Source organism: Ambystoma mexicanum, chromosome 1p (assembly GCF_040938575.1).
Source record: "Ambystoma mexicanum isolate Mex_15411 chromosome 1p, UKY_AmexF1_1, whole genome shotgun sequence".
In the NCBI taxonomy this organism is placed as follows: Eukaryota; Metazoa; Chordata; class Amphibia; order Caudata; family Ambystomatidae; genus Ambystoma; species Ambystoma mexicanum.
In genome coordinates, this window is record NC_090921.1 from 50,331,662 (window position 1) to 50,358,611 (window position 26,950).

The window sequence follows — 26,950 nt, forward strand, 5'->3', positions numbered from 1 at the left end:
CTCACTACTACTGCTCCTATGCTCCTACTCCTCTTCCCACACTACTACTCCTCCCACACTACTACTACTACTCCCTCACTACTACTGCTCCTATGCTCCTGCTCCGCTTTCCACACTACTACTCCTCCCACACTACTACTACTCCTCCCTCACTACTACTGCTCCTATGCTCCTGCTCCTCTTCCCACACTACTACTCCTCCCACACTACTACTACTCCTCCCTCACTACTACTGCTCCTATGCTCCTGCTCCTCTTCCCACACTACTACTCCTCCCACACTACTACTACTCCTCCCTCACTACTACTGCTCCTATGCTCCTCTTCCCATACTACTACTCCTCCCACACAACTACTCTGCCACCATCTTTTCACTCTGTACCAGTCTTCTCACATGCTACACTGCCCTCTCTACACACAGGTCTCTCTCACACACACACACACACACGCACACTCACAATGCAGAACCAACATCACTCCTACGCCAATGTCTCAACAATCTACTCCACAAGCCACTGCACCACCTTTCCTCCTGATATTCTCTTGGTCCACCTCCACTGCCCAAAGTCCTACTTTCTCTCCCCTCCTCAAATGCCCCTGGTTGGACAGCTTTCCTGGCCAATCTCCAGCCTTATCTTCCCTGGATGTGTATGTGTATGGGGAAGTCTTCACAGGTGGGACTAAGCCCCGCCCACTTTCTCCATGCAGGCTCATGCATAATGGCATTAGCGACGTGGGAAACTCAAAGTCTAATTCTGCTCCCGGCAACCATCTTGGTAAGTTTGTGGACTAGTCCTTGGTTGTGTAGGGGATTGCTGCATTCAGGTGTGTACTAGCCGGCAGACTCTGTCGGTCCCAGGTGATGGGTTTCTATTGTAGCAATTAATATATATTTGATTGACCACACGATGCATGTTTAGCATTGTACAACCTTTATGACTATGTATAAACCAACACATGAAGAGAATCTTGTTACTTGCTTGTGTGACAAACTGTCCTTGAAGGAAGCTCATCCACCCATGTGACACTTCGCCCTTTGCCATATGAACTCCATTTCCAATTCTTCATCATAAAAGGTTGACCCTCCTTTAATTGCATAAATAACGACCTAGGGGAATAACTACCTCTAGCTTAAATGCAGGTGATCATATTTAAACACCTGTGAGTCCCAACAATGCAGAGACACTGGTTGCCTCAAAGTGTTGCTTCTTTCTTGCCTGCAGGTTTCTGATCTCAGTGAGGACAATGTGACCACATTCAGTGAAAATGGAGAGAAGCAGCTTAAAAGTCCTGAGAATGAAGAACATAGCGAGAAGGCCAGGAATAAGCAGGTATTGCTAGACCACGCTGGAGAACGCTGTGAGGGAAGGGTCTTGGAGTGTTCGCGGGCATCGTGCTGTACTATACTAACATGTGAATTAGAGCACATGAGGGTCCCGGTGAAAGTTACGTGAGGGTAGGAGGAAGAGGAGAGGTGCCACTGCATTATACCCACACACCGATTTACCACAGTAAAGAACGCAAACCGAATATACAGTGTAACAAGAGTCATTGCAGTTTGTGTGATCATTTATGAAAAATTGAGACCCTTCATAGACCTCTCCTCCCCACACACACACGCACATTCATATAAACATGTGTGTTTTATATCCCCAAATATGACTTTAAGCGTCCTTCGGAGAGTCTCACAACCAGTTGCACAACTAGCTAATCATATGCATGCAAACATTCCTTCAGAAACACCTCTGTTTTGTTGACAGTGGTGGTCCAGAGATACAAGTAGTGAATATGGAAAAAAGATAAGAGTGGTTCATTGGTGTGACAGAGCTAGACAGCTACCGCAGCCTCAAGACCGCCAAGGGTGTCACAGCTCAGGAAAGCGTACCTGCCTGGGAAATCAACAGATGGCGTGAGCTGCAGAGAATTTCTGACTTGCTCTTTCTTAAGCAGTGTGATCTCCAACCTTGCACACAGAGGCCTTGCTAGGCGGGGGGCTAAGGGGGCATAGGCCCTGATCTTTTGGTTGTAGCCCAGATAGAATCTCAGGAGCTAGAACCAAAAGGCTAGCTAGCCACCAAGTCCCAACATTTCCAACATCAGCGTAGCCCCGGTTCTTTTCCAGACCTAGCAACACCCCTGCTTGCACATCAAGACATTCCTGTGCTGTCTGGATTCCATCCTGTCCTAGCACATTAACAAAAGTAAGCCCATACCCAGAGGCATGTGCCCTAGACATGGTGACCGATCTACAGACATCGCCTGGCATTGTAATCCATGAGTGCGGAGGTACCAACGCTAAAATATTCTGGGTGAAGGGGGGGTCCAAACTGTAATTCCCAGGAGGATTAGATTCAAACCCTGGCCCCACCGTAACCTACACCAAGTAGAAAGAAGGGAGGACCAGAGGAAGGAAAGAGCAAGACCGTACCATATACCAGAGGACCAGAGGAAGGAAAGAGCAAGACTGTACCATATACCAGAGGACCAGAGGAAGGAAAGCGCAAGACCGTACCATGTACCAGAGGACCAGAGGAAGGAAATAGCAAGACCGTACCATGTACCAGAGGAGGACCAGAGGAAGGAAAGAGCAAGACCGTACCATGTACCAGAGGACTGGAGGTAGGAAAGAGCAAGACCGTACCATGTACCAGAGGACCAGAGGAAGGAAAGAGCAAGACCGTACCATGTACCAGAGGAGGACCAGAGGAAGGAAAGAGCAAGACCGTACCATGTACCAGAGGACTGGAGGAAGGAAAGAGCAAGACCGTACCATGTACCAGAGGACCAGAGGAAGGAAAGTGCAAGACGGTACCATCTACCAGAGGAGGACCAGAGGAAGGAAAGAGCAAGACCGTACCATGTACCAGAGGACTGGAGGAAGGAAAGAGCAAGACCGTACCATGTACCAGAGGACCAGAGGAAGGAAAGTGCAAGACGGTACCATGTACCAGAGGAGGACCAGAGGAAGGAAAGAGCAAGACCGTACCATGTACCAGAGGAGGACCAGAGGAAGGAAAGAGCAAGACCATACCATGTACCAGAGGACCAGAGGAAGGAAAGTGCAAGACCGTACCATGTACCAGAGGACCAGAGGAAGGAAAGTGCAAGACGGTACCATGTACCAGAGGAGGACCAGAGGAAGGAAAGAGCAAGACCATACCATGTACCAGAGGAGGACCAGAGGAAGGAAAGAGCAAGACCATACCATGTACCAGAGGAGGAGGACTGGAGGCAGCTGAAGCAGGACAGGAGAGCGGAGAACACTCCCAACTGGCACAGAAGCGGAAGTGGAATTTCTTCATGGAACAAGGATGCCCACCAGAACGTTTGGACATTTGCAGATCCATAGGCCCGCAGCGCAAGGGGAAAATCTGATATTTAGAGTAGCCAATCCCAAAGCCCATCAGAAGAGCACATGTGGGTTTAATGACAGAATGAGAAAGAAAAGGAAGGCAGGTCCTATAAATAGCTGACAGAGGAGAGGGAGGGGGAAGCCAAAGCAGGAAGGAGAGCAGTGGAGCATTAGCACAGCAGCAGAACGTAGCAGCCTAGACACAATGGAGAGGTGCGGGGACCGAGAGAAGATCAAGTGCTAGTAGCTCTGAGACACCAGGAGAGGCGGGCCTCCCCTCTCCGGCGTAGACTCTGGAGAGGTCCACGACTGGCCCTGCGTAGACTACTTCAAATGCCTGCCAGTGTGAAAGGGTACCTGCCATATCCCTCAAGGTAAAGTAGAAGAAGACCATCTTAAGGAGAGATGGCAAGACGGGTGAGAGATCACACTTGCAAGTGGTGATTGCACCTGTGGAGTGTTAGATACACCAGGAAGAGTTGTGTACTCTGCAATGGAATTGTGTTTCAAATGGCGCACTCAACAGCTATTGCTACTCCACCCTCTGCCTTTCTACCCCATCCCAGCCTTCACCTGCTCTGCCCGGCTCTTGCTGAGATCATGTGACCCAACACTCCCTCAACTTAGACAATCACTTGGGCAGCCTGGCCTGAGCAGTTGGCAAATGGCAAAGGCAATTGGTGGCATCTGTTTGATGTCTCGCCCAACCCCTGCTTCTGCCACCCCTATATCCAGCATAGCAGTCCAGATACAGATACAGGGCAACAAACCACTTTGTTCTGATTGCCACAGATTAATTGTTGAATTGTAGATTCAATACTATATTGCGAAATGAATTGTTAGGCTGACAGATTCTTTTGGCAAGGGTAGATCAGCAGCCCCCATTTACACCTCTGCTCCTTGTTTGCCCCAAAAGAGTTGTTTGAACTGCTAGGTCATGTGTCACTGTGCTGCAGTGCTTGCTCTTTGCTTTTCAATTGGTTTGCACAGCTAGAGTTGCCAAACTGTAAATCCCTCCTGGTTTCAGGTGGATCGTTTGCATTGCCAGCTACATGATGGCATTGCTAGATGAATATCCACACTGCACTGCTGGATCAACTATTTCCCAACTGCAATGTGCTCCTTGATTGCCCAGCCGGGCTGGCACACTGCTAGATTGATAAATACAGAGCTACATTTCTATACCGATATCCCTGTGTCCAAACGCTTGCTATGTACATCAAGATTTGCAATTGCCCAAATCAACTATGGCCCTTGATTACAGCTAGTGAATGTTTGCATTGCTAGATTAATTTTCATTGCTAGACAAACTACTTCACAGCGGTACTATCCTCCTTCGTTGCCCCGGATGTCTTGTTTGTACTGCAGAACTAGTGGTTACAGTGCTATACTGTGCTAGACTGTTTTCTATTTCTAGTTTCATGTATGTACTGCTAGAATTGCAGATGCCCAGCTGTGTTTTACTATTAGATTATCTCAGATTAATGCAATACTAGCTTAATCATTGCATTGCTAGATCATTGTTACTCTGCGCTGCTAGATTAACTACCGTCCATCCGTGCATGACTCCGTGATTTCCCCAGATAAATTGTTGACACTACTAGATTACCTTTTACCAAATTTCTTAATAGGCTAAAAAGCATTTCTAGAGTTGCTTTTGTCCTACAAACACTCACTCAGTGCTGCAGAGCCACCACAAAGGATACAAGTTCAGTTCTGAAGTGACCAGACACCCCTCAAAAGGCTTTTCTGACCCCTTGTCTTCAGACATTGGTCCCTAGATACAGTTAGGACAGTATTCTCTTTCTTAAAAGACATTTACAAGTAATCATTTAGCATTTCACTTGTTTTTCTGCATTGCTCCCCTCTTTTCTTACCCCCCGTCATCAGCATATAAGTCTAACGTTGCTTTCATCTGTGTACTTGCTTACATTGTTTGGATTGTTTAGTGTTTTGGGCAGTTGTCTGTGTTTTAGTAAATTATCTATATTTTCTACATTACACACCCTGGCTGGACATGTATTTTATTGTTGTATCAATATGCTGTTGGAGTTTGTGTACTTCCATACTGGACACCACATAAACACCAACGGCACAAATGGCAGCCTACTACACATTCCATCGCACAAAACCACAACACCATGGACAACAGTCAAGACACCATAGAAGAACTCACTGCCAGCCTAGCATCACTCGAGGCCACATTGTACGTGGAATGACATTCAATCTGGCTCTCCGCCTTCAGAACTTGTAGGCCAACTCCACACCAACCAGACATAGAAAAAACAACCTGCTAGGGAAGAAGAGTAGGGCCCAAGAAGAATAAGAGCTTAATTTGTTACACAAAAAGGAAAATAGTGACAGGGTATTATAAGTCCAGTGCCGCAGAGCTCTCTCTCCCTCAAAGTGACCATCATCTTATAAACGTTGAAACCGTCTTCAATGAAGCATTCAATAAACAGTATTCATCCCCCACCCTCATTGGCTACTGTCTATTTACATTCTAATAGTCACATATGAGCCCTTCTCCAATCGGTTGTGCCGTCTTCTCCTCCATCTTCTCCACACCTAGGTAATAAGCTCTTCACCACAAAGTGCTGAAAATCAATTGTTTAAACTTAAAAAATCACCACCCTGTCTTTACTCCAAACCACGTGATGTGCGCCTGCTCATCAACATAAACTTTGCAGATAATTACCTGGTCATTGCAAAACAAAGCGACTCTGTTCTCATCCCAGACACGCAGGCTTTCCTGTTGCAATCTTATAAGCATTGGAATCACCCTTTTCTCTCTCTGGTACAAATCACAGACCTTGTTGTTCTCTGCTCCCCCCTGTATCAGTTACACCTCCCGCGAGGTAGGTCTGGTGTCCCACTAATTCATCCAATTCATGAAGGATTTAAGAGTATTATTCCTGTGCATATGGTAGTTCAAATGGAAAGGTCATTCTTCTTGGTGGGGGGGGCTGGTACCCTATATCTCAGTTCATGTTTTGGCAGCCCAAGACCTCTGCCACAGCTCCCATGGGTATGGCCTTCCGAGTGGGTTCAAAGGTCTAGCTTGATACATTTATATGTGGGTATACGTGCATGTTCCCTACCGTAACTGGAAATTGGAATGCGATAATCAACAAGAGATGGGTCCTCGTTGTTTCGTGTCTGCGACAAGGCTTGCAAGGATTCAGGCCCACTCTTAAATGCAGTATTAGTTCATGTTAAAAATGTTACATACATGCAATGTATTCTATGTGACATTATCGCAAAGCAAATGGTTTGTTTCCACAGTATACATTTCCAAGGTACATATCTCTCCCACTAATTGTTTCCACCCATAAGGATTCCCCCTATCCCTTATACCCACGTGTGTGCATTCCCCACGTGTGAGTATAGTTTCTGCAATCCAAATTGTTTGGGAGGGATGGTGATCTGAACATGCATCCCCAGAGTCTCATCCCTTACTTTACAATCATCAACATCTCCCTACACACCCACCACTCACCCACCAACCCTGGACAAATCCTCCTGCGTCTCAATAAACCAACGCTGAACTAAGACAACCTTAGCAACTAACGCCACCATCACCGATTTCCCTTCCTAAAAAAATGATTTGAGGTAATTTACTTCTAAGTGATTACTTCAAAATGCGACGTTGATTTATTTATTTTTCTGAGAGAGTCCCACAGTGATCCATCCTCTCTCCTGTGATCTTCAATCTTTAGATGAACCCTCCCTGCTTCAAACATCCACAAACACCAATAGGCAGATGACATGCAGCTCTACCTCAAGATATCCTCCATCAGAGACATCCACTGGCTCAACGTTAGGCAAGATTGTGTGCAGTACCCTTTGGGAGACTACAGCAACCTTGGCCTCCTGGCAATAGGAACCCAATATTTGGTGCAAGTCTGTACTACACAGGTTGGTAGTGTGGCTGAGCAGCCAGGTTTATCTCAAAGAATGGTCACTGTGAGCAGTAGGGTTGTATCAGAGAGTAACACAGACTTTCACAGTGACAGTTATTCAAATAAACACTTACACTTTCTTGATTAAACAATTATTAATTTTTTTAACAGTCTGTTATCTAAACCTTCTTCAGAAGGAAGTAAAACATGTAGAAATGTATAATACACTTCAAAAAACACTGTTAGTTTCTCTAAATCAGATGATACCCATTGGGGATGGCACACAGACACTTCCTACACCCTCTGGTGACTTGAATAGCTAGGATACTGGTACATTTAGAGCAATACTGAGTTTGGTGCAAAAGGTTAGATATAGGAATAAAACAAAGGTTAATAAATCATTAATAACCAAATATGAATTAGCACTATGCACACCAAAGTGTATCTTGACTCCTTTGTATATAGTCTGGTATTATATTTGTGTGATTGTTATCTAAGGTTAAGGTGCAGGGGAGAAAAATAACAACCCTGGCTTATGGGTTGCCCACAAAGTGAGAACAAGATAAGTTCCCTGTTAGGGAACTCCCGTCCCCTCCACACTGTCTGGGGCAATAAAGCCAAATATTTCCGAATATGTAGCTAGATATTCACTCTAACTCATAAATAAAATTGTTGACATCCCATTACTTGAGTAAAGTTAAAGCATAGCGTAGTTTGATCATTGGGTATAATAACAATGACTTTTACATTTTTCACTTCTGCACAAAAGACAACTTATGACTTGATCTTTAGTTTGTTCAGGATTTATTGGTGCAAACAAAATTGCCCAACGCGTTTCGAGAATGGTTCTCTTCTTCAGGGGCTGTATTATGTAAATCAAATCTGGTAAAGAAAATTAAACAATATTCTAGATTCGATCCAGGATACCAACTTAATTGTTTTATAACATTTATAACATTTCTTGCTCAAACATAAAGATTGTAACTTAATTTTTTAGATCATCAAAGTTTGGTCAAAATTGCCATCATGTGAGAAGATAAAGGACCAAGTATTCCAATCATACAAAATATAATGAGGCAAATAGGTGTTAAACAAAGTGTTAAAAAAGGTTCAGACTTTATCTCATTATGCCTGGTACTTCTTCATATCCATTATTTATGGCTGTTTAACAATGGTAAATGAGCTCAATGGGTAAGTGGTGTTATTCCTAGTTGAGAGAAATGTTCTCCTACAACCTTTATTATCCTACAAACAAGCTGTAAAACCTAGAGATGAAAATAATAATGAGAGCTTACCCTGTTTCTTATTCTTAAACAGATTGGATAGAAGGACGTTCTTCCTTCCGTGATGTTAGATCTGGAATGGTTCTGTTCTTAGATTCTCCAGGAGTCTCTAGGGCATATTAATCTAACCTGTGTAAATACATTGTAAACCATTCTGAGTCTATGATTAGAGGATCCAACTCGAAGGTCTAGTAAGTAAAAGTTTCTAAAAGATTAATTTGGTGGAGCAGAAATAATCACCAGAATAAATAGTATCATTTCACAAAGTTCCTAGTAATAATGTAAACAACGCTTATTGGGCAGTTTAAGACTATAATAGAGTCTAATGTTAAATGAACAAAGTTTTTCATGAACCAAACATTTGTTTGATAGAGAGGAAGTGATCCCTAAGGATAATGAACATAACATCATTCGGTTCATAATGATCAGAAAACAAAGTATAAAACACTTACTAGGCGGTTATGTTCCGAAAAGATAAACGAGATTGTTGTACCAAAAGTACAAAAATGGTCCGCCGATATAGCGTGGTATAGTTAATGTCCCCGTTTAAGTCACAACGGTTTAGCAGCTAGCGCTCCAAACCATCTGGGAATCAAGAAACCCTGGGTTAGAGTGCATGTGTACTACTAAGTAATTAAAACAGAAATATGGTCAGAGAAAGAGCTGCTAAGGAATACTTACTGATCTCTAGTTGTGTTCCTTTCCTGTTAACAAGTGTTGCTTGGCTCCATGGGCTAGTGCAACCCCGGATGAATATTATGCCTACAAAATGGCTGTATGTATAGCGTTGTAAGTGTGACTTTATCATGACATCACAAATGTAAACAAAAGATCGGATGACGGATTGCTTACAGAATACAGTCTCCTAGTCAAGCCAAAAGATAAGGGTTGATGTCCTTATTTTTATGATGAGCTCAGAATGATTCTTAGATGTGTTATGTTCTAGAAATGATTATATTTCTAGTAGATAGAAATGCAAATGATCTAATATATTATATTTATATAAAGAAATGAACAAACTTGCTCGTAATGTTTGTAAGTAAGTTTTCAGGGGGAGAGGTCAAATCTAAAGCAATAATTTTGCCTTAGCCATATTGTGGGGGTTAATCTCATAAACCGTTGGTAACTAGTACCATACATTTGAGGGAATATCCTCCTTGATCTAATGATCTTGTATTTTGACAAAATGGGCACCCATAGGTGTCTTCCTGCAGCTGTGAACGCAGCCCGTGGTAAAAACACACAATGGTATTAAAAAGTAAACCACTGCCACCAGCCATTAATTGTAGAAAGGGTAACATAAAAATGTTACATGAGAAACTAGACAAAAGGGGACACTAATTAACCCCTCCAGCACCCTATGGCAAGATATTGTGTGCTGGGTCTAGAAAGTTACAAATGTAAGCAAAGTAAATTTCACTTCACTGCTCTTAGAAACAGTAGTGTCAACCTTGAGAAGGTGTTTAAACTTTTGGGAAATCTAAGAGACTTCCCTGTGCCACTGCACTGAAGGTGCTGTGTGTCACAATGCAAGGATGATGCCTATGGAGTTTGTCAGACACAAGAGTCAAAATCACAGAAAGATTACACGAGAGAGTGGGAAAAAGGTCTCACTCTCTCCAGGTTAAACATTAAAAGTCCTAAAGTTCAGCAAAAGAGCTCGGGGTCTCTAAGGTAGAGAGGAATTGGCACATTTCTGAGTATTCTCCCTAACGCTCAAAGTCTGCCTCTCATCGATGCAGTCATGGATATCTAGTCATTACATAAAGATCAACCCCTCCAAGACTGAGATCCTACCCCTGGCCAACAACACTGAAGACCCTGACATCCAGACCTGCTGTGCAAATTCAGCTGCCCCCTGTGAGAGAAAAACAAGGGAAAGGGGATGAATGAAGGCGTTGCTACAGTTCTGCAGGAAGACAGGGATAAGGTAACCCAAATGCTTTATCATCTTTCTGAGACTCACCTACAGGCTCATTTTTGGAAACAACTGCAAACCCCACCTCCGCATACAGCCATTGCTGGAGCAGGTCTAGTTTAAATCAGCAAGACTGTGTGCACGTTGCCACTAGTTCTGACCTTTGTCTGATGGAGATTAGCTTTTCTCATTCTGAGTAATACTGACTCCCGTTGCACCTGACCTGACCTGACCTGACTGGCCTGAGGGGTTCCTGACATTCAGCTAGTGATCATGCTGTTGAAGTCGAGCCATTGAGATCTGTACTCACCACCGGTTCAGTGAACTCTAACTGGCTGTTCCATCTCTGCTGGATACCCAGAAAGCCTGTTCACAAAGGTTTCATCTTAGCCCCCCTTAGATGTTCAGCACAGTAACATGGCACTGTAGACCCCTGCTAGTGGGAAGCCTTTTGTTAGGGATCATTGGCAATGCTAACAAGTGGGTCCCCCAATGCACATTCTTTTGGATTGCATGTACTGCGGGGGTGCAGCCTTAGTGTTACATTTGTTGGTCACAGTATTCAAAATCTATTCTGGAACAGGTCCGTTCTCTCGTCTGATATCCCGTCTGATGGTGGAATAGGAATCTATCTGGATAGTGTCGCCCCAAACCGCCATCTTCATGAAAATTGGTACCACGTCAAAGCTGCTGCGTGACATATGCATGCGACTCGTAACATAGGGCATCTAAATGAGGGATTGAAGGCCACTTTAAAAAATATTACATCTAATGTCGTGGATGTTAATCCTGGGGTTATAGAAAGGCTACTCTTAAACACACCTTACATGAAGCTCTCTGCTCAAGCTAGTGGTCGTTTCTCCAAAGCTCATTTTTATGCTCACGCTCTATTGACTCTTTCAGGGACTGTCTTTAAATTGTCTCCTGAACATTGCTGGTTTAAACAGACAAGTAAATGACCCAGATTTTCTTTTGTATATAGCTGGGATTGATACTATCTTGCCTGAAGAGACCTAGCCTCTACATCACCAGTCTTAATCAATGGCTTATAAATGTTGATTCCTTTGCAAAACAGCAGTCCTTGCTATGTCAAACTAACACTCTTTTTGTGGTTTTTATTAAAGTACTGGTAGTTCATTCCGTTCATTGAGGAATATAATCTTTCAAACTAGGGGGTGCTTTTAATTTGAGGTTGGCGGATTGGAGGACCAAGGTCTTACTTACAATAGACAGCAGGCAGTATTTAATATATTCAGTTATGAGCCGGTCTACTCCCTCATTTAATTGAACTGGGGTTGCCTACTGTAAATATGTGGTTACCTTTGGACTGGCCTGGATGTTATACTTTTCAGAACAGTTGATCTGCCTCTGTAACTGACTTTTTTTAACCTGAGTGTGTGACTGGCACCATATAATTGACTTTTGTTTTGTAGATAGTTGCTCTGAGAGCAATCATGTTCCATTCAAATGTACTGACGGGTAGGGCAGCATGGGGCAAGTGGCGGCCTAATAGCTCACTCATATCCGTTGCAACCTTTACAACAGGGCAGGCTTGATAAAGTCCATTTGTCAGACTGACTCACTCATTCTGCATTACTACTGATTCAAGTCTGCCTCACTTCTGATGTTTCTGGTACTCATAATGTGCAGCTATATGACAGCCTCATATCGATTGCTAGAGCTGTTTTGACCAAATGCTTCAAAACTCCCAGTCCACGCAACAGAGAGTTTGCTGCCCACAGGTAAAAATAATAGTGGCTTTAACGAAGAACTTATGGGCATATTGGCAGGGTTTACTAAACCCAATTCTTCTACCCTATTAATGGGGGATATTAATAGGTGGAGAGGAAATGACGCCGACAAAGAAGCTCTATCGCTTGAACAAACCTTAAAAAACATTGAAGTGGTTATCCACAATAGTGAACCCATACACGTCAAAGGTAATATTCCAGATCGTGTCACATCTCGGAACGTTCAGATTAGTCCTATTGCTAGTGAATCTTGCGTCTGGTCCGACCATTCGTATATTAACTTCCAGATCACTCTGCCAGGGAAGCAGGCCCTGCAATGTAAACCACTTAAAAGCTTCATGAGTAGGAACCTAAAAAAGTGAGACAGGAGGACTTTAACAAATGTCTGTGCAGTGTTATGGAAAATGCCCCAGATGTTGACTCTCCAGATGTCCTGGCAGTAAGGCATGTTTCTGAACTGTTGGAAATGCATAACAAAAAAGTACCTATGAAGACCAAGAGGACCATGGATCGGCAGAACCATCGTAATAGTTTTTCTTCAGAACTTATTAAGCTTAAACAGTAGAAGAGGAAGGCAGGACATAACTGGAGTAAAAATAAGATCAAGGGAAATAGATGTATCTGGTAGAACATCAAAAAATAGTACAGAGAAGGGATATTTGAAGCAAAGAAAACATATTACAAGAGTGAAATTGAAAACTCTAGTGATAATACTAGGAAATGTTTTGAGATTATATAAAAGCATGGCTAAGTCTCATCTTACATCTGATCCTCCCCCTACGATTCTGGACTTTATAAACACACCACAAGCTTTTCCTAATAACACTACTGGGGCATATGCGAACATTGCCTCAGAATCTGTCTCAGTTCTCTACCTGAGAAGGGTATGACAACCCCAACTGAGAGCCACTCACTCTTTAGTTTTTCACCTATTTTGGTGCCTGACATGGAGAAAATACTGAAGAAGATGTGCCCAACATCTTGCCTGGTTTGATATGATATGATAAGTCATTTATAACATACCTGTACACAAGTGTTTCTAGGTGCGACAAGACACGAGAGGGAAGACAGAGGGAGGTCAAGACATACGATCTTAATAGGCCTTGTGTCATTCAGATTGTGCAAGTGCAAGACTCAAAAGTGCAAGGGGAGAGGGAGAGGGGGGAGTGAAAGGATCAGGGGATGGGAAAACAGGGCAGCAATGCTCTGAGTCAGTGCAGCCAGGGCAGTGTGGCTCTGGATAGTGCAAGGAGACAAGGACTGTAGGGTTACAGTTACAGCCCCTAAGCGCGTGGTAGGCTGTAGGAAGTGCCAGGGTGACTGATCAAGAGAGAGCCTGGTACCCAGTGAGACTCTGAGGGTAGCCAAGCAACCAGTCAGAGCAGCATCAGATATCTCGGATAGGTCAATAAGGGAGGGAGAGAGAGAAAGCAGAGGAGAAGAGGAATGTTTGGAGCTGCTTCCAGAACTTCAGGTGGTCCGGCAGTTTGAGGGGGGCAGAGAGTCCATTCCAGAGGGAGGCACCTGCATAGGAGGGTGATCGACCCCCCACTCTGTGCCTGGTTGGCACTATTGCTGCTAAAATAGTACTGTAAAATATTTGCTCTTTTGAACCTTTTTTAACACAATTTATCAAGGCTACCTTCTCCCACAAAACAATTCCGGTCAGTATTAAGAAGGTTGTGGTTACCCCACTACTAAAAAAGCAGAACTAGACCCTAAAGAGGTGAATAACTTCAGACACTTTACAAATGCCCCTTTCCTTTCAAAATTCGTGGATGGAGTTGCCACTATACAGCTACAAGAACACCTGGACCAGGCTGACATCTTGCATCTCAGACAGTCTGTGTTCAGATCTTACTAGGGTACAGAAAGCATGCTACTGGATCTCCAGAGTAAGATGTTGGACATTGTCAGCTGGACCAACACAGGGCAGCTGATGCTGCTTGATTTATCAGCAGCTTTCGATCTTCTTGATCACAGAAAGCTCATGTCTAAAGTATCCTCTTTAGGGCAATGTTCGTCATCAGCTATTGAGTGGATTGAGTCATTCCTCTCTGATAGGATGTCCAGAGCATGTTGGGAACAGGCCTCCACTACCCAAAAAACATCTACCTGTGGAGTTCCGCAGGGTGCATGTCTGTCCCCAGCACTTTTCTATTTTTGTCCTCTGTGTAGCATTGAGATGGGCAGGGGCAAGATTCACGAATTACGCTGACGACAAACAGTTGTTGATTGAGTTAAGCAGTAATTATGTTGAGGACACAAGAAAAATTTCTAAATATTTATAAGCTGGTTAAAGACTGGATGACAGCCAATTGGCTTTGTTTCAACAGAGCGAAGACTATGATCCTAATTTTTGGGTCCCCTCAAGCTATAATAAAATTGGACCCATGTTTTTCAGATTTGTCCATTGATGTCCATTGCATCAAAACACAGGACAAAGTTAAAACACTGGGTGCGGTACTGGACTGCTCGATAGGTGCTGATGCGTAGGTGGATAGTGTCATTAAAAAGTCACAATACCACCTCAGATTACTTAGACTACAATTCTAGTGCGGGCCACTATTATGCCCAGGATAGATTATTTTATTGCAATGCACTCTTTGGTGGGGCAAGTAAGAACTGTATAAACAAACGACAAACACTTCAAAACGATGCTGTGCAAATCATTAAAGGCATTCCTAAGAAGAATGTTATTACTTCTGCCAGGAAGGAACTTCACTGGCTGCCAGTTGCATCCAGGATCCTCTTCAAGAGCATTACACTGACGTGCAAATGCTTGCATGGATCTGCTCATGCCTATCTTAAAGAAAGACTCAGCCTGAAACCACAGGGGAGAAGAACCAGATCCATTGATACCTTTCGGCTAATATGCCCTAAGGTTGAGAGAACAAGAGGGAAGGGATGCTCCTTAATCTCTGGAAACATATCCCTGCTGTTGCCTACACACACTAGCTTTGACGTGAGTTACTTTAAAAAATCATACTGATCCTTTGCAGCCTCCATAGTCCATGGACAGCGTGGTAGTCCACAGACATCTGAAAAATTTCATGCGTGGGTTGAGGGAATGAAAACCATTTCACTTTTCGTTCAAAAATTGTGCATCTTAAAAGAACGTTTTTTTTTCTTTTTTTGACTTTTATATTTTTTGTTCATTGTATGTACTAAACTAACAAATATTCTACAGAACTTAATTATTTTGTGTAACGTCCACAAAAAGTGCTTCCATTTTTTTTCTCTTTTTCCTTTTTCTTTATTTCAACTTCTAAAGAATACTTCAATACATATTTCATGTGTTCACAGAAACTGCTTCAATGCATGTTGACCGTTTTCAAGAAAAATCTGATTGCCCACATCACTCAGATGCATTTCACCTCTTCGAAAAATGTTGACAATATCAAATGTATTATTTTCATTATGACAAGATGTCATGCCAATATCCCACAAAAAGGCACATACAACTTTGTTACATAATAACTTGCTTTTTCAATATGTGGACAAAATAAATTCAACCGCAACCCCATTTGTCTTTGAGGTAGCAGAGAACATTCTTTTTTGGAATGTGGAAACAGTTCCATCAACTTTCCAAATGCATTCTTCATTGCACACTTCAATGATATTCCGGTAACTTAGCCCAAACTGTTCCTTCTACAGTGAAACACAATGCTGTCCCCACAGTGAACTACAATGATGCCCGCGTGCTTCAAGTGAAGCATATTCTCACAAAATGGGAGGTATTCCGGCCACTTCATTCCTCGAACACAATACCATGAATCTTGAAATTCATTGGGCCTCATTACGTGTTTGGCGGTAGCCTTGCCGGTAAAATCGGCAGGCTGCTGCCGAACTTGCTTTTTTTTCCGGTCTCTGGCAATGGGGACATACATGGCCATTACAACCTTGGTGGACCCTGTCTGTCCTTATTGCCAGGGGCCGCAATCCATTACTCCCCAATCCCATTGAGCCCTGTAGGGCTCAATGGGAATGGGGAGGTCGGATGCACCGGCACCATTCAGAGTGGTGCCGTTGCATCCGGCATGCTGTGCTCGCGGGTGCACTCTGCCCGCCAGGTCAGACCTGACGTGCAGAAAGGCACCCGTGAGCACAACTCGTAGTTTGCCGGTCCGGGAACTACAGTGCCAGCAAGCTTAGCGGTACCGTAGTTCCCAGACCGGCAAACTTGTAATGAGGACCATGGAATCCAAGATTTGCAGACAATCCACAGTGCTCAAAATACACCTTCAGCCAATGGTTCTACAAGTTTCCCAGGATCCATACACTCTGCTTCCTCAAACACATAGCCATAGCCATCTTCAGTACACTCACCAAACAAAACTCCTTCTATCCTCTCTTCCTGTACACCACACCCAGGAAACATGATAGGCTGATCCCCCGATGTCCGTGGACATCCACGACTGTCCGCAGTCACTGCAGTCCCATTTACATGCCAGGCATCCTTAAAAGACCCGGATGGCACGTGCAGTGTCTGCGGACACCGTCACACAGGGCAGCCCTTTTACTTTTTCTATTTTCAAGTTGCTATCACTCCCTCATTAACTGTTTTCAAACAGTCACTCATCAATCCACCAATCACATCCAAAAACTCTATGAGTAACCCTATCATCTCAGTTCAACACTTCAGATCTACTCTTGAACTCTCAGCGTGCATGTCTCCTGTTACGCACAGCCACCTGCATCAAAAACTACTGTAAACTCTCCAAGATTTCTATTTGCAGATTCAACAACATCTGCATCTAACAAGACATAGTACCAGTATATTGTTTAAAGTATTGATTTCAATTCTTTTACAAAAATATATATACAGGGTTCTTGCCACGTACCCTGTAATAAGCTTCTAAATACGCATATTTTCTTTGTAACCACTCTAGCAAATGCCATGCAGTGCAGCTTTCACCACCTGCTCACACCTAGTGGCAGGTACTTACAATGCTCTGCGTTTAAAAATGTTTCTTTTTAGCAGCATATTCATGAAATTTAAAAAGTACACGTGGGCTTTCATAGCAGTACTTTTTGTTACTTTTTTATAAAAGAAAGGAAAAGCAGATAGAAAAGATTTGTTGGCCATTTGTAAGTGGCTCTTGGTGTGTGCTATTTTAATATCTTGCCAGTATATGCATACTTGCCAACATGACCCAGTCCATATAGCTGCATCGCCTCCTTAAAAATCGTTCTGCTGACCCTACCTGTCCGGAAAACTATCGGCCGATCTATGTCACTCCTTTCTAGGGCAAACTCCTGGAAAAGCTGGCCATCTCCCATCTTACTCTCCACACTGAATCTGTTGGTTGCCTCAGTTACCATCAGTCTGACTTCACAGCAGCCAAAGGCATGGAAACTGCTCTCCTGAACACCCGTGAAGATCTGCTCTTGATTCTAGCCTTCCTCCTGTCCTCATCCTCCATGACCTTTCCTCTGTTTCTGACACAGTCAATCATACCATCTTGATCAATCGACTCCGTGAGAACCTGGGCATGTGGGATCAGGCGCTGGAGTGGCTGATATGCTTCCTCCGGGATAGACCCCACCAAGGTCCAACTTGGGTCCTTTCTCTCCACCACCCCTCTCTCCACATGTGGTATTCCCCAGGGCCCTACCCTTTCACCCTAGCTCTCAAATGTCTACCTCGCCCCCTTTGCCCACCTGATCTCTAACTGTTCCTCTAACTTTCAGTGTTTTGCAGATGACACTCAGCTCTCTTTCAGGCTCCCCTCAGCCGCCGTTCCTCAAGTTTCAGATAGGATGTTCCAGAGGGAGGACCAGCCAAAGAAAGAGACCTACTACCAACTTGTTGCTTGGAGAAGCGACTGACCCCGAGAGAGTTGGAGGCAGATGAGCGAAGAGCTTGAGGAGGATGATATTTAGGAAGCTAGAGTTGAAGGTATTGAGGCCCCAGGCCCCAGAAGACCTTGTGGACAATGCAAAGGGTTTTGAACTTAATCCTAGCAGCCACCAGGAGCCAGTGCAGAGATTTCAGTCCTGGAGAGATACGATCCCTGGGCTTGAGGCCAAGGACAAGTCTTGCAGTCCTGTTCTGGATGAGTTGCAGAGGGCGGAGAGTAGAAGCAGGCAGATTTAGAAAAAGGCTGTTACAGTAGTCCAGCCTAGAGAGAACCAGAGCTCTGGAGACAGTGAGCTTGTGGGGGAAGGAGAGGAAAGGAAGACTACCTCTGAGGAGGTGCAGCTAGTAGTGTGACTTCTTAGAGACATCAGAAATGTGAGCAGACAAGGAGAGAGTGGAGTCGAAGCTGACCCCGAGGTTTTTATCCTCAAAGGTGGGAGAAGGAAGCGGGCCAAGAGTGCCAGTCAGAGAGCAACAGGAAAGGAGGGAGCAGGTGTGCCAATGAGGTCTTACTGGGATTAAAGCAGAGATCGTTGGCGGCACACCACTCCTAGATAGTGGACAGGTAGTCAGAGATGAGAGAAGGAGAAGAGGTGGTGGAGGGGAGCCTGAAAATTAGCTGAATGTTGGCCGCATAGCACTGAAAGTTGGGGCAGAGAGCGGCAATGCGTTGCCAAGAAGTGCCAGGTATTGGTTGAACTGCCAGGGAGAGAGGTTAGACCCCTGGGGAACACCACAGGTAGAGATAGAGATAGAGGAGAGGAAGGACCCCAGTTGGACCTGGGAGGGTCAATCAGAGATGAAAGAGGTCAGCCAAGCCAGGGCCTCATCGGTGATACCCAGGTTATCACAGAGACGGTTAATCAGGATGGCATGGTTGACCGTATCAAAAGCAGAAGAGAGATCAAGTAGGATGAGGACACAGGGGTTATTGGAGTCAAGGTTGGAAAGCAGGTCTTCACTGATGTTCAGGAGAGCAGTTTCCGTGCTTTTGGCAGCTTTGAAGCCAGACTGATGAGCATGGAGACAACAAACCAATGCAGTGTGAGGATTAAGCTGGGGGATGGCCAGCTTTTCCAGGAGCTTGCCCAGGAAAGGAGTGATGGAGATTGGGCGGTAGTTGACAGGACAGGAGGGGAAGTGCTGAACTTTTAGGTACGCTGCCCTGGCAAGGATTTTTAGTCGGAAGAGAACAGTTGTGATTGGTCTGTAGTTGGTAGTAATAGCAGGGTCTAAGGATGTTCTTTTGTAGGCGAGTACCCAGGCTTCTTTGAGGCTGAAAGGGACTGTGCTTGTCAAGAAGGAGGCGTTTATGGAGGCAGTAAAGAAAGATGATGGTGTTACAGCACAGTTTTGAGAATGGGTGCTAGACATATGTCTCCATTGCATCTCAAGGGTTTTAGACTTATAGTAAGGACTTTGATCTCTGAGATCTCTTTGAAATTAAATTGGGGATGAGGACGTTATGACAGTCTGGGCAGGTGAGAGGGCATGCTCGGTGGGCCTGAGGGTGCTTGTGGGAGTTGTCTAGTTTGCTGAGAATGTATTTGTTTATGGGTGTCAATTTCATCCTTGGTAAGGGCAGGGGGTGGGGGGTGTCTGTCGTCTCATATTCCATAAAGATGGTAAAGAACTTGCTGGTATCTGACTTGGCATTGGATATTCTAGTATTGAAGGAGGTGGATTTTGCTGAGAATATTGCTGACTTGTAGAGAAAAGAGATTTTGGTGAACTCTCCTTTTAAGGTGTTGGAAAGATTTATTTTCCACATGAGTTCTACCTGGTGTTTCTTATTACGCAGTTCTAGGATGTCAGGTGTGAACCAAGCATTGGATTGTCTGACTGGTTTAGCTTTGTGGGACGCTAGTGGGGCAATGGTGTTCACTGCTTTGGATAGGGTAGATGTGTATGAGTCCACTAGTGAGTTAGGGTTGGCAGTGAAAGGCGGTTTAAGGCATGGTGTGTTCAACCAAGGCTTGATATTTTCCTTAGTGAGTTTCTTAGAGCTCCGTGTGACTGCTGGTGGTACTGGCGTGGCAGTAGGTTTACGTTTCTTAGGGTGGGGGATGGAGAAATCAGTGATGAGGTGGTCAGACCAAGGGCAGGAAGTGAAGACCTGGCAGTTATGGTCAGCAATCCAGTCCAGTGTACGGCACTTAATGTGAGTGGGGTTGGTGAGGCACTGTCCTAAATTTAGGGGTTCAAGGGAGTTAGCCAAAGAGGTAGCATGTGTGGCATTAAGGCCCAGGGTAAGGTCTCCCAAGAGGATGATTTTGGAGGAGGCTTTGATGTGTCCTCAATAATGTGGAGGAGGTTCTCCTTGAAGTTTAGTGTGGGGCCTGGAGGGTGGTAAATTGGGTGGATAGTAATGGTATAGGTAGGTGTGGGGGACCATTTGAGGGAGAGCAGGTCTGCATTGTCATTGAGGGTGGTGTTGACCTGCCTAATCGGGAGGGAGTCTTTTGTTTGTTTGTTTATTTATTTATATGGCGCGCCAGACCCAAAGGTATTAGGGCGCAGTGGTTACAAGAAGGCTCTCAGCTTATGTTACAGCTTAGGTTACACATGACAAGCAGACAGATCATGAAGTAAGGCAATAAAGTAACAGTTGTAAGTTATCACATACAGAGAATAAAAGGTACAAGCAGAAACACTATACAAGTATCTTAGTAGCAAAACTCTGAAAACGATTTACAATGCAGTAAGGATAACATGCCTAATGGTCATTGATTTTAAGCCAGTTGATGCAATTATGTCTGAAATTCATATATGATAGATCCGCTTGAAGGGATGGAGGTAGGGAGTTCCACAGCTGAGCAGCTTTGACAGGAAAGCTACTAGCCCCGACTTTCGATAGCTTAAATCTTATAATAGTAAGGCAGTTAGTGTTAGCTATTCTAGTGGGCCTAGTTGAGGTGCTTCTGTGGAATCTCGCAGTAAGGTAACTGGGTGCAGCATTAGTCAGAGATTTGTGAGTGAGCGAGGCAGTTTTCAGCCGGATTTTGTCGTTGGTGGATAGCCAGTTGTTTTGTCGTCTAATCTCGGAAATGTGCTTTCTCCTTGCAACGCCGAGGGCCTCTCTGAGGGCATTATTTTGGAGTGTTTGGATTCTTCTAATAATGTACTTATTGGATCGGATGTAGAGGGTGTTACAGTAGTCCCATTTGGACAGGATGAGGGCTCTAACCAAGATAATACAACTATTCTTGGATAGAAAAGGTTTGCCAGCTCTGATGAGTTTACATGTATATGTGATGGCAAATGCCATGGAGTTAACTTATTTGGTGACAGTGAGAGTGGAATCGAGGTCAAATCCTAAGGTTTTTACCTCGTTGGCAACTTTGATGGAGTTACTTTCGATTTTGAAGGAGGTATATTCATGGCCTAGTTTTTTTAGATTAGTAGGGGTGCCCAGGATGATGAGTTCAGTTTTGTCATCATTCAGGCATAGACTGTGGACAGTCATCCATGCATGGATGATGCGGTAGATTCTATTTACTAAGGCCAGATCATTGCCATAATCCCCAGAAAGTGGAAGGAGAATCTGGGTATCATCTGCATAGTTGGTGTAGGTGATACCAAGAAGGTCCAGATCATCGAAAAGGGGCATGGTGAATATGTTAAACAAGATAGGTGAGACACAAGATCCCTGGTGCAGTCCACAGGTAATAGGTATGGGGTCTGCAGCTGCTGAAGGTGAGAAAACTCTCATAGTCCTGTTACTTAAGAATGATTCAATCCAGACTATGGCCTCCTGAAATAAAATGCACGGCTGAATCTAGATGGCTACATAGGACCTTGTGGTCCACAAGATCACATGCAGCCAAGAGGTTGAGGAGGAGAAGGAGGGCTGATTTCCCCTTGTCCCTGAGCTCGTCAATTTGAGCCTTGAGGTCGATTAGTGTAGTTCACGTTCCATGTTTTGGGCGGAAGTCTGATTCGCAAGCTCCTAGCAGGTGGTGAAGTTCCATGTACTTCTGAATTTGTAGATATGCGACCTTATCTAAAATTATAAGAAGAAATGATACTGTAGTAATAGGCCGGTAGTTGGTTAGTATGGTTGGGTCTAGAGTTTTTTTTTTTTAAAGTGGGAGCACCCACAATTCTTTAAGGTTACTTGGGATGGTGCCCGATGAGAATGAGGCATTGATACGTTTTGATATAAAGGGAGCCATATCCCGCGCTGCGTCCTTGATAAGTTGGCTGGACATTGGTCACACTGGCAATAGAGCAACGCCACCTCCTCTAGATGTGTGCCTGTCATTCCGGTAGATGGTATGGCTGGAGGGAATGGCTAGGGACAGTGCAGAGCCTGATGCTTCATGAAGCCAAGTTTCTGAAATAGCTAGGACATCTAGGTTATGGGTGGTAATGAGGGCATTTATTTCGAGGGCATGTGCATGTACAGAACGTGCATTAATGAGGGCACAGGTGATGTTGGGTTGAGTAACTACGGGGATAGAGTGAGGCTGAGTGGGCTTGGCCTGTTTGGTTGTGGCTGGGTGTAACCCAGTCCCATGGATAGGCTGATGAACATGTGTAGAGTCGGGGAGTCGGCTCAAATGTAATTGCTTGTTTTATGGGAAGGGGTGTTCTGCAGGTCAGTGTTGGCATTGGGATTGGATACCAGGCTAATGCAGGTAGGGGAATGTTGGTTAACAGGGTCTATAGGCTTAGTGGGGTCTCAGGTGAGCTGTTGGCACATGTAACTGCAGTGAGCATGTAGTCATCTTTGCAGTAGGGGTCAACATTGGCATTTTCCTTTGCAGGGGTTTCAGAAATCATACACCCCTGCAACAATCCGGGGGCAGCAAGTTGATTGAGAGCTTGACAGATGGGGATAGCATGAAGAGCAGACTTTGCAAATGGTTCCCAGGGCAAGCAGGCAGTCAGCAACTTGTTATCATGAGGGATGGGAGCAGAGGTATAATTAGTAGCAACAGAGGACATCTTGGAAGTAACATGGCAAATTTCATATGACACAGCATGTATGTGGTTGGCGCAGCTGATTAGGTCATCACTGCTTGCATGATCAGGAACGGCGTCGGGAAGGGGGAAGCCAGTGCAAGAGGAAGGTGGTAGGCTGTGATCTAGACAGATTTGAAGCGTAACATTTATCCAGCTGTAACAGTAAACATTGTTGTCAAGTGGGGCACATAAAAGGTCAGCCTTAACGTGGCTGCCAGTAGAGGATATTGATGGAGCACTTGATTTCCGTGTTCCGAGGGTGGCTTCTAACAGTGGCACCTGTACATGATTGTTCCAGTGTCCAAGGGTAGAGTGGGGGACACATCTCCTGATGGCTGAATCAGGGTCTGTGCGTGCTCCTAGGCGGCTGTTGCTAACCCTGGATGTTTGAGGGTATGTGTGAAGTGGTCCGGCTCCAGTGTGAGACCTCAATTAGAGGTTGCAGGCTGCATGCGGCGAGGAGCAAAGTGAGATGGGCAGTGTACTGGAGAAGGGGGAGGTACGCTGAGCGAGGTAAGGTTGTTGGAGATAGGATTATCCAGTGGAAGAGGGCAGTCTTCACTTGTTAACGGGTGCGATGGACGCCTGTTAACCTTCCTGCACTGTTGTAATAAAGTGGGGTGATGTAGCTCGGCAGGAATACAATGCTTTGATGAGGTCTTTTGGAATTGTGAACAGTGTCTTTTCGGAGAGCGTATGGAAGGCTGGTGGAGCGCTTCAGCGCGAGGCTATGGTTCTGTTCGTGGTGCGTGGGCATCAGAGGAGGTTGATGGGGGAGATGTAGTCCCCCACCAGGAGGCGTTTGTCGGACAGGACCTCGAGCAGGTAACTCTCGCGTGACAGAGGGTGAAGGAGGCACATAGGCAAAGTACCTGCAGCAAGGTCACTGCGGAAAGTGTATAGTATGCTTATTAAGTAAGCTTGGTTGAAGCCATGCGCAGTCCATCTTTTGATCGGTTTTTGTAATAACTTTTTCTGCATTGCCAGTCGGGCACTGTGTATCATCGAGGAGATCAGAGTGTACGAGGGCCCTGAGCACAGGGAGAGTTCTTGGAGCACTAGACATTAGGAAAAAACTTGGTAGAGTCATGCGGAAAACTTTGCACCACATAGGTTTATACAAAACGTGGGTTTTACAATCAGAGACTGGGTCATGCTATAATGGATCTGAGAGGGGGCCATATTTTGATTACCTGCAGTAGTGGTGACATGGAGCTTTTCAGGTGCATAGCATGTGTAGCTTCACACGGAGCATGACAGATACCGGCAGAGACTGCTGATCCTAGCCTTGTGTATTGGCCTTCTGTGGGGGCCAGCTTCGTCTTCCGTCTCAGGTGGGGGTGTCCATATTCGGAAAACACCCAGTCAGGGTGATGCAGGGGCATGGCAGCCTTTGGGTCCGGTGTGGATAAAGGGAATGTGGCGGCCATCTTGGATGGGTCGAGTAGGCCTCCAGACCCAGTGCTTCCTTCAGGCATGTTGGTGCAAGTTTTCCTGTAAGGAAGGAGGACCTGTGTCACAGAGAGACCGGCAGAGACTGGCAGGAGGAGACAGCCATCAGGCGGCATTAAACACAGACTTTAACTAGGGTGCTAATTTGTGTTATCGCATGGATAATTATTGTAATTGGTTTCAAGAACTATGTATTGTTGTATTGTATTGTTTATTTATTTATAGAGTTTGCCGGGCCGTTAGGCAACTGAGCGCTTGTGGTCATCTTAGGTTACAGTTGCATAAATATCTTACATTTCTTATGTTACAGATGCACGTTAGTGTTACATGAATATCTTACATTTCAAACCTTATATTACTTATTTTACAATTGTATTATCTTTCTAATGTACAGTTGCAGGCATAACTAACAAGTTGCATACAGGATATTAATAAATATATAGAGTTCATAGAGAGTAAAGAAGACGGAGGAGAGGTGTCTAGGAGGTAGGTCAATCATAGGAGAGGAGTCAGCAGTCGTTGGTTTGTAGCCAAAGTTTGACATTAGTTTTGAATAGGTGAAAAAGAGGGGGTGGCTCTAAGTGTGTCCGGAATGGAGTTCCATAGGCTGGCAGCCAATACTGGGAACCTAGAGCCTCCTGTTCTTTTCAGTTTGAAGTTAGGGACTCTACTGCTGTTGGATTGGGCTTTTCTGATGGGACGTTCAGAGGTGTACCTCGATAAGAGGGTGCTTTGTTATTAAGGCAGTTGTGTGTGATGTTCAGGGTTTTCAGTTTGATACAGTCATTGATGGACAGCCAGTTAGCAGCTCTTCTGTGGCCAGAGATATGTTGCCCTTTGGGAATGCCTAATACTGTTCTAAGGGCGTTGTTTTGCAGGTTTTGGAGTTTATGGGTGTTGTGTTTGCTGGTGCCCATATAGAGTGTGTTACAGTAGTCTAATTAGATAGTATAAGGGCTGTGCGATGGTGTTGCAGCTGTCCATGGATAGGAATGGCTTGTATGCATGAATAAGCTTGCAAGTGTAGCTAGTTGCTGAGGCTGTGGCATTTACCCGTTTGTTAAGGTTGAGCGTTGAGCCTAAGTAGAATCCTAGCATTTTAACTTCCTTGGCTACATTGATTTTGATACCACCGATAGCAAAGGATTTGTACAGATGGGAGAGTTTGTTTAATTTGCTGGTGGATACAACGATTAAGAGCTTGGTTTTATCGTCATTCAGACATAATCCGTGTGTCGCCATCCGAGTTTGAATAATTTGGTAGATTTTGTTTATGAGGGTGATGTCTTTGTCGTAATCTCCTTGGATTGGAATGAGGATCTGGGTGTCGTCAGCAGTGTTGGTATATGAGACACCCAGTTTATCCAGATATAAGATGGACTTTGTAAACATATTATACAAAGTGGGTGATACGCATGATCCCTGGGGAACCCCACAGGTGATGGGGACTGGGTCAGCGGCTGAGCTTGGTGAAAAGACTCTTATAGTTCTGTTGTCCAGGAAAGAGTTTTTCCATGCTGTAGCCTTGGTGGAAAAGTTGGCAGCCGACTTAAGGTGGTTACACAATACTTTGTGATCTACCAGGTCGAATGCAGCTGATAGGTCTAGGAGTAGGAGAATAGAAGTGTCTTCTTTGTCTTTATGCTCATCTAGTTGGTTTTTGAGATCAAGGAGGGCTGTCTCAGTTTTATGTCTCGGTCTGAAGCCAGATTGTCTAGTGCCTAGTAGATCATTAATCTCCAGGTAGAATTGGATCTGTAGATAGGCAGCTTTATCTAGGATTTTAAGAAGGAACAGTACTGTCATTATAGGCCTGTAATTAGTTGGGGTGTTGGGGTCTAGGTTAGGTTTTTTCAGAGAGGGTAGTATCCTGGCATCTTTGAGGTTAGTAGGTACAGAGCAGTATTTGAAGGAAGAGTTGATAAATGAGGTGACAAAGGGGGCTAGTTCTTGAGCCGCTTTTTGATAATAGGTGCTTCGCAGTTGTCACCAAGACAGCGAGAGGGTTTGAGGGACGTGATGATGTTTTTTGCTTCTGCAGAGGAGATAGCTCTGAAATTGAATTGGTTGTGGGATTTAGTTTGGTTGCCAGAGAGTTCCTGTAGGATGGCTTCTTGGGTGGAGGGCGCAATGTTATGGGGTGCAGATTTTTGGGCAGAGATTGTGTCTTGTAGCATAGTGATGTTATTGCATAAGGCGTTTTGAATGTTGGTGCACCACATTTTATCTTTGGTGCAGGAGTCTACAGGTGTGATGGGTGATTCTAATTGTCTAAGGATGGTGAAGATTTCCCTCGTGTTGGAGTTTGCTTTATTGATTCTGTCATTTTTTAGCCTGAATGATCTGTTTCTTATAGTTATTGGTGAGGTTGGTGAGGAGATTTTTGTTAAGAGGGGAGAAGGTTTTTTTCCAGCGAGCTTCTGCTTGTCTTTTTTCTTTGGGCAAGGCTTTTAGGTTAGGGG

General features: G+C 44.6%; 1 protein-coding gene across 1 annotated transcript in view; it reads left to right on the forward strand.

The window, feature by feature from the left end:
• LOC138579547 (microtubule-associated protein futsch-like) overlaps nucleotides 1–26,950 on the forward strand; it is a 1,023,262-nt gene that overhangs the window by 816,918 nt on the left and 179,394 nt on the right. The window contains exon 18 of the mRNA XM_069650064.1: nucleotides 1,223–1,330. Within this exon, the coding sequence (XP_069506165.1) occupies nucleotides 1,223–1,330 (108 nt within the window). The remainder of the gene's footprint in view (nucleotides 1–1,222; nucleotides 1,331–26,950) is intronic.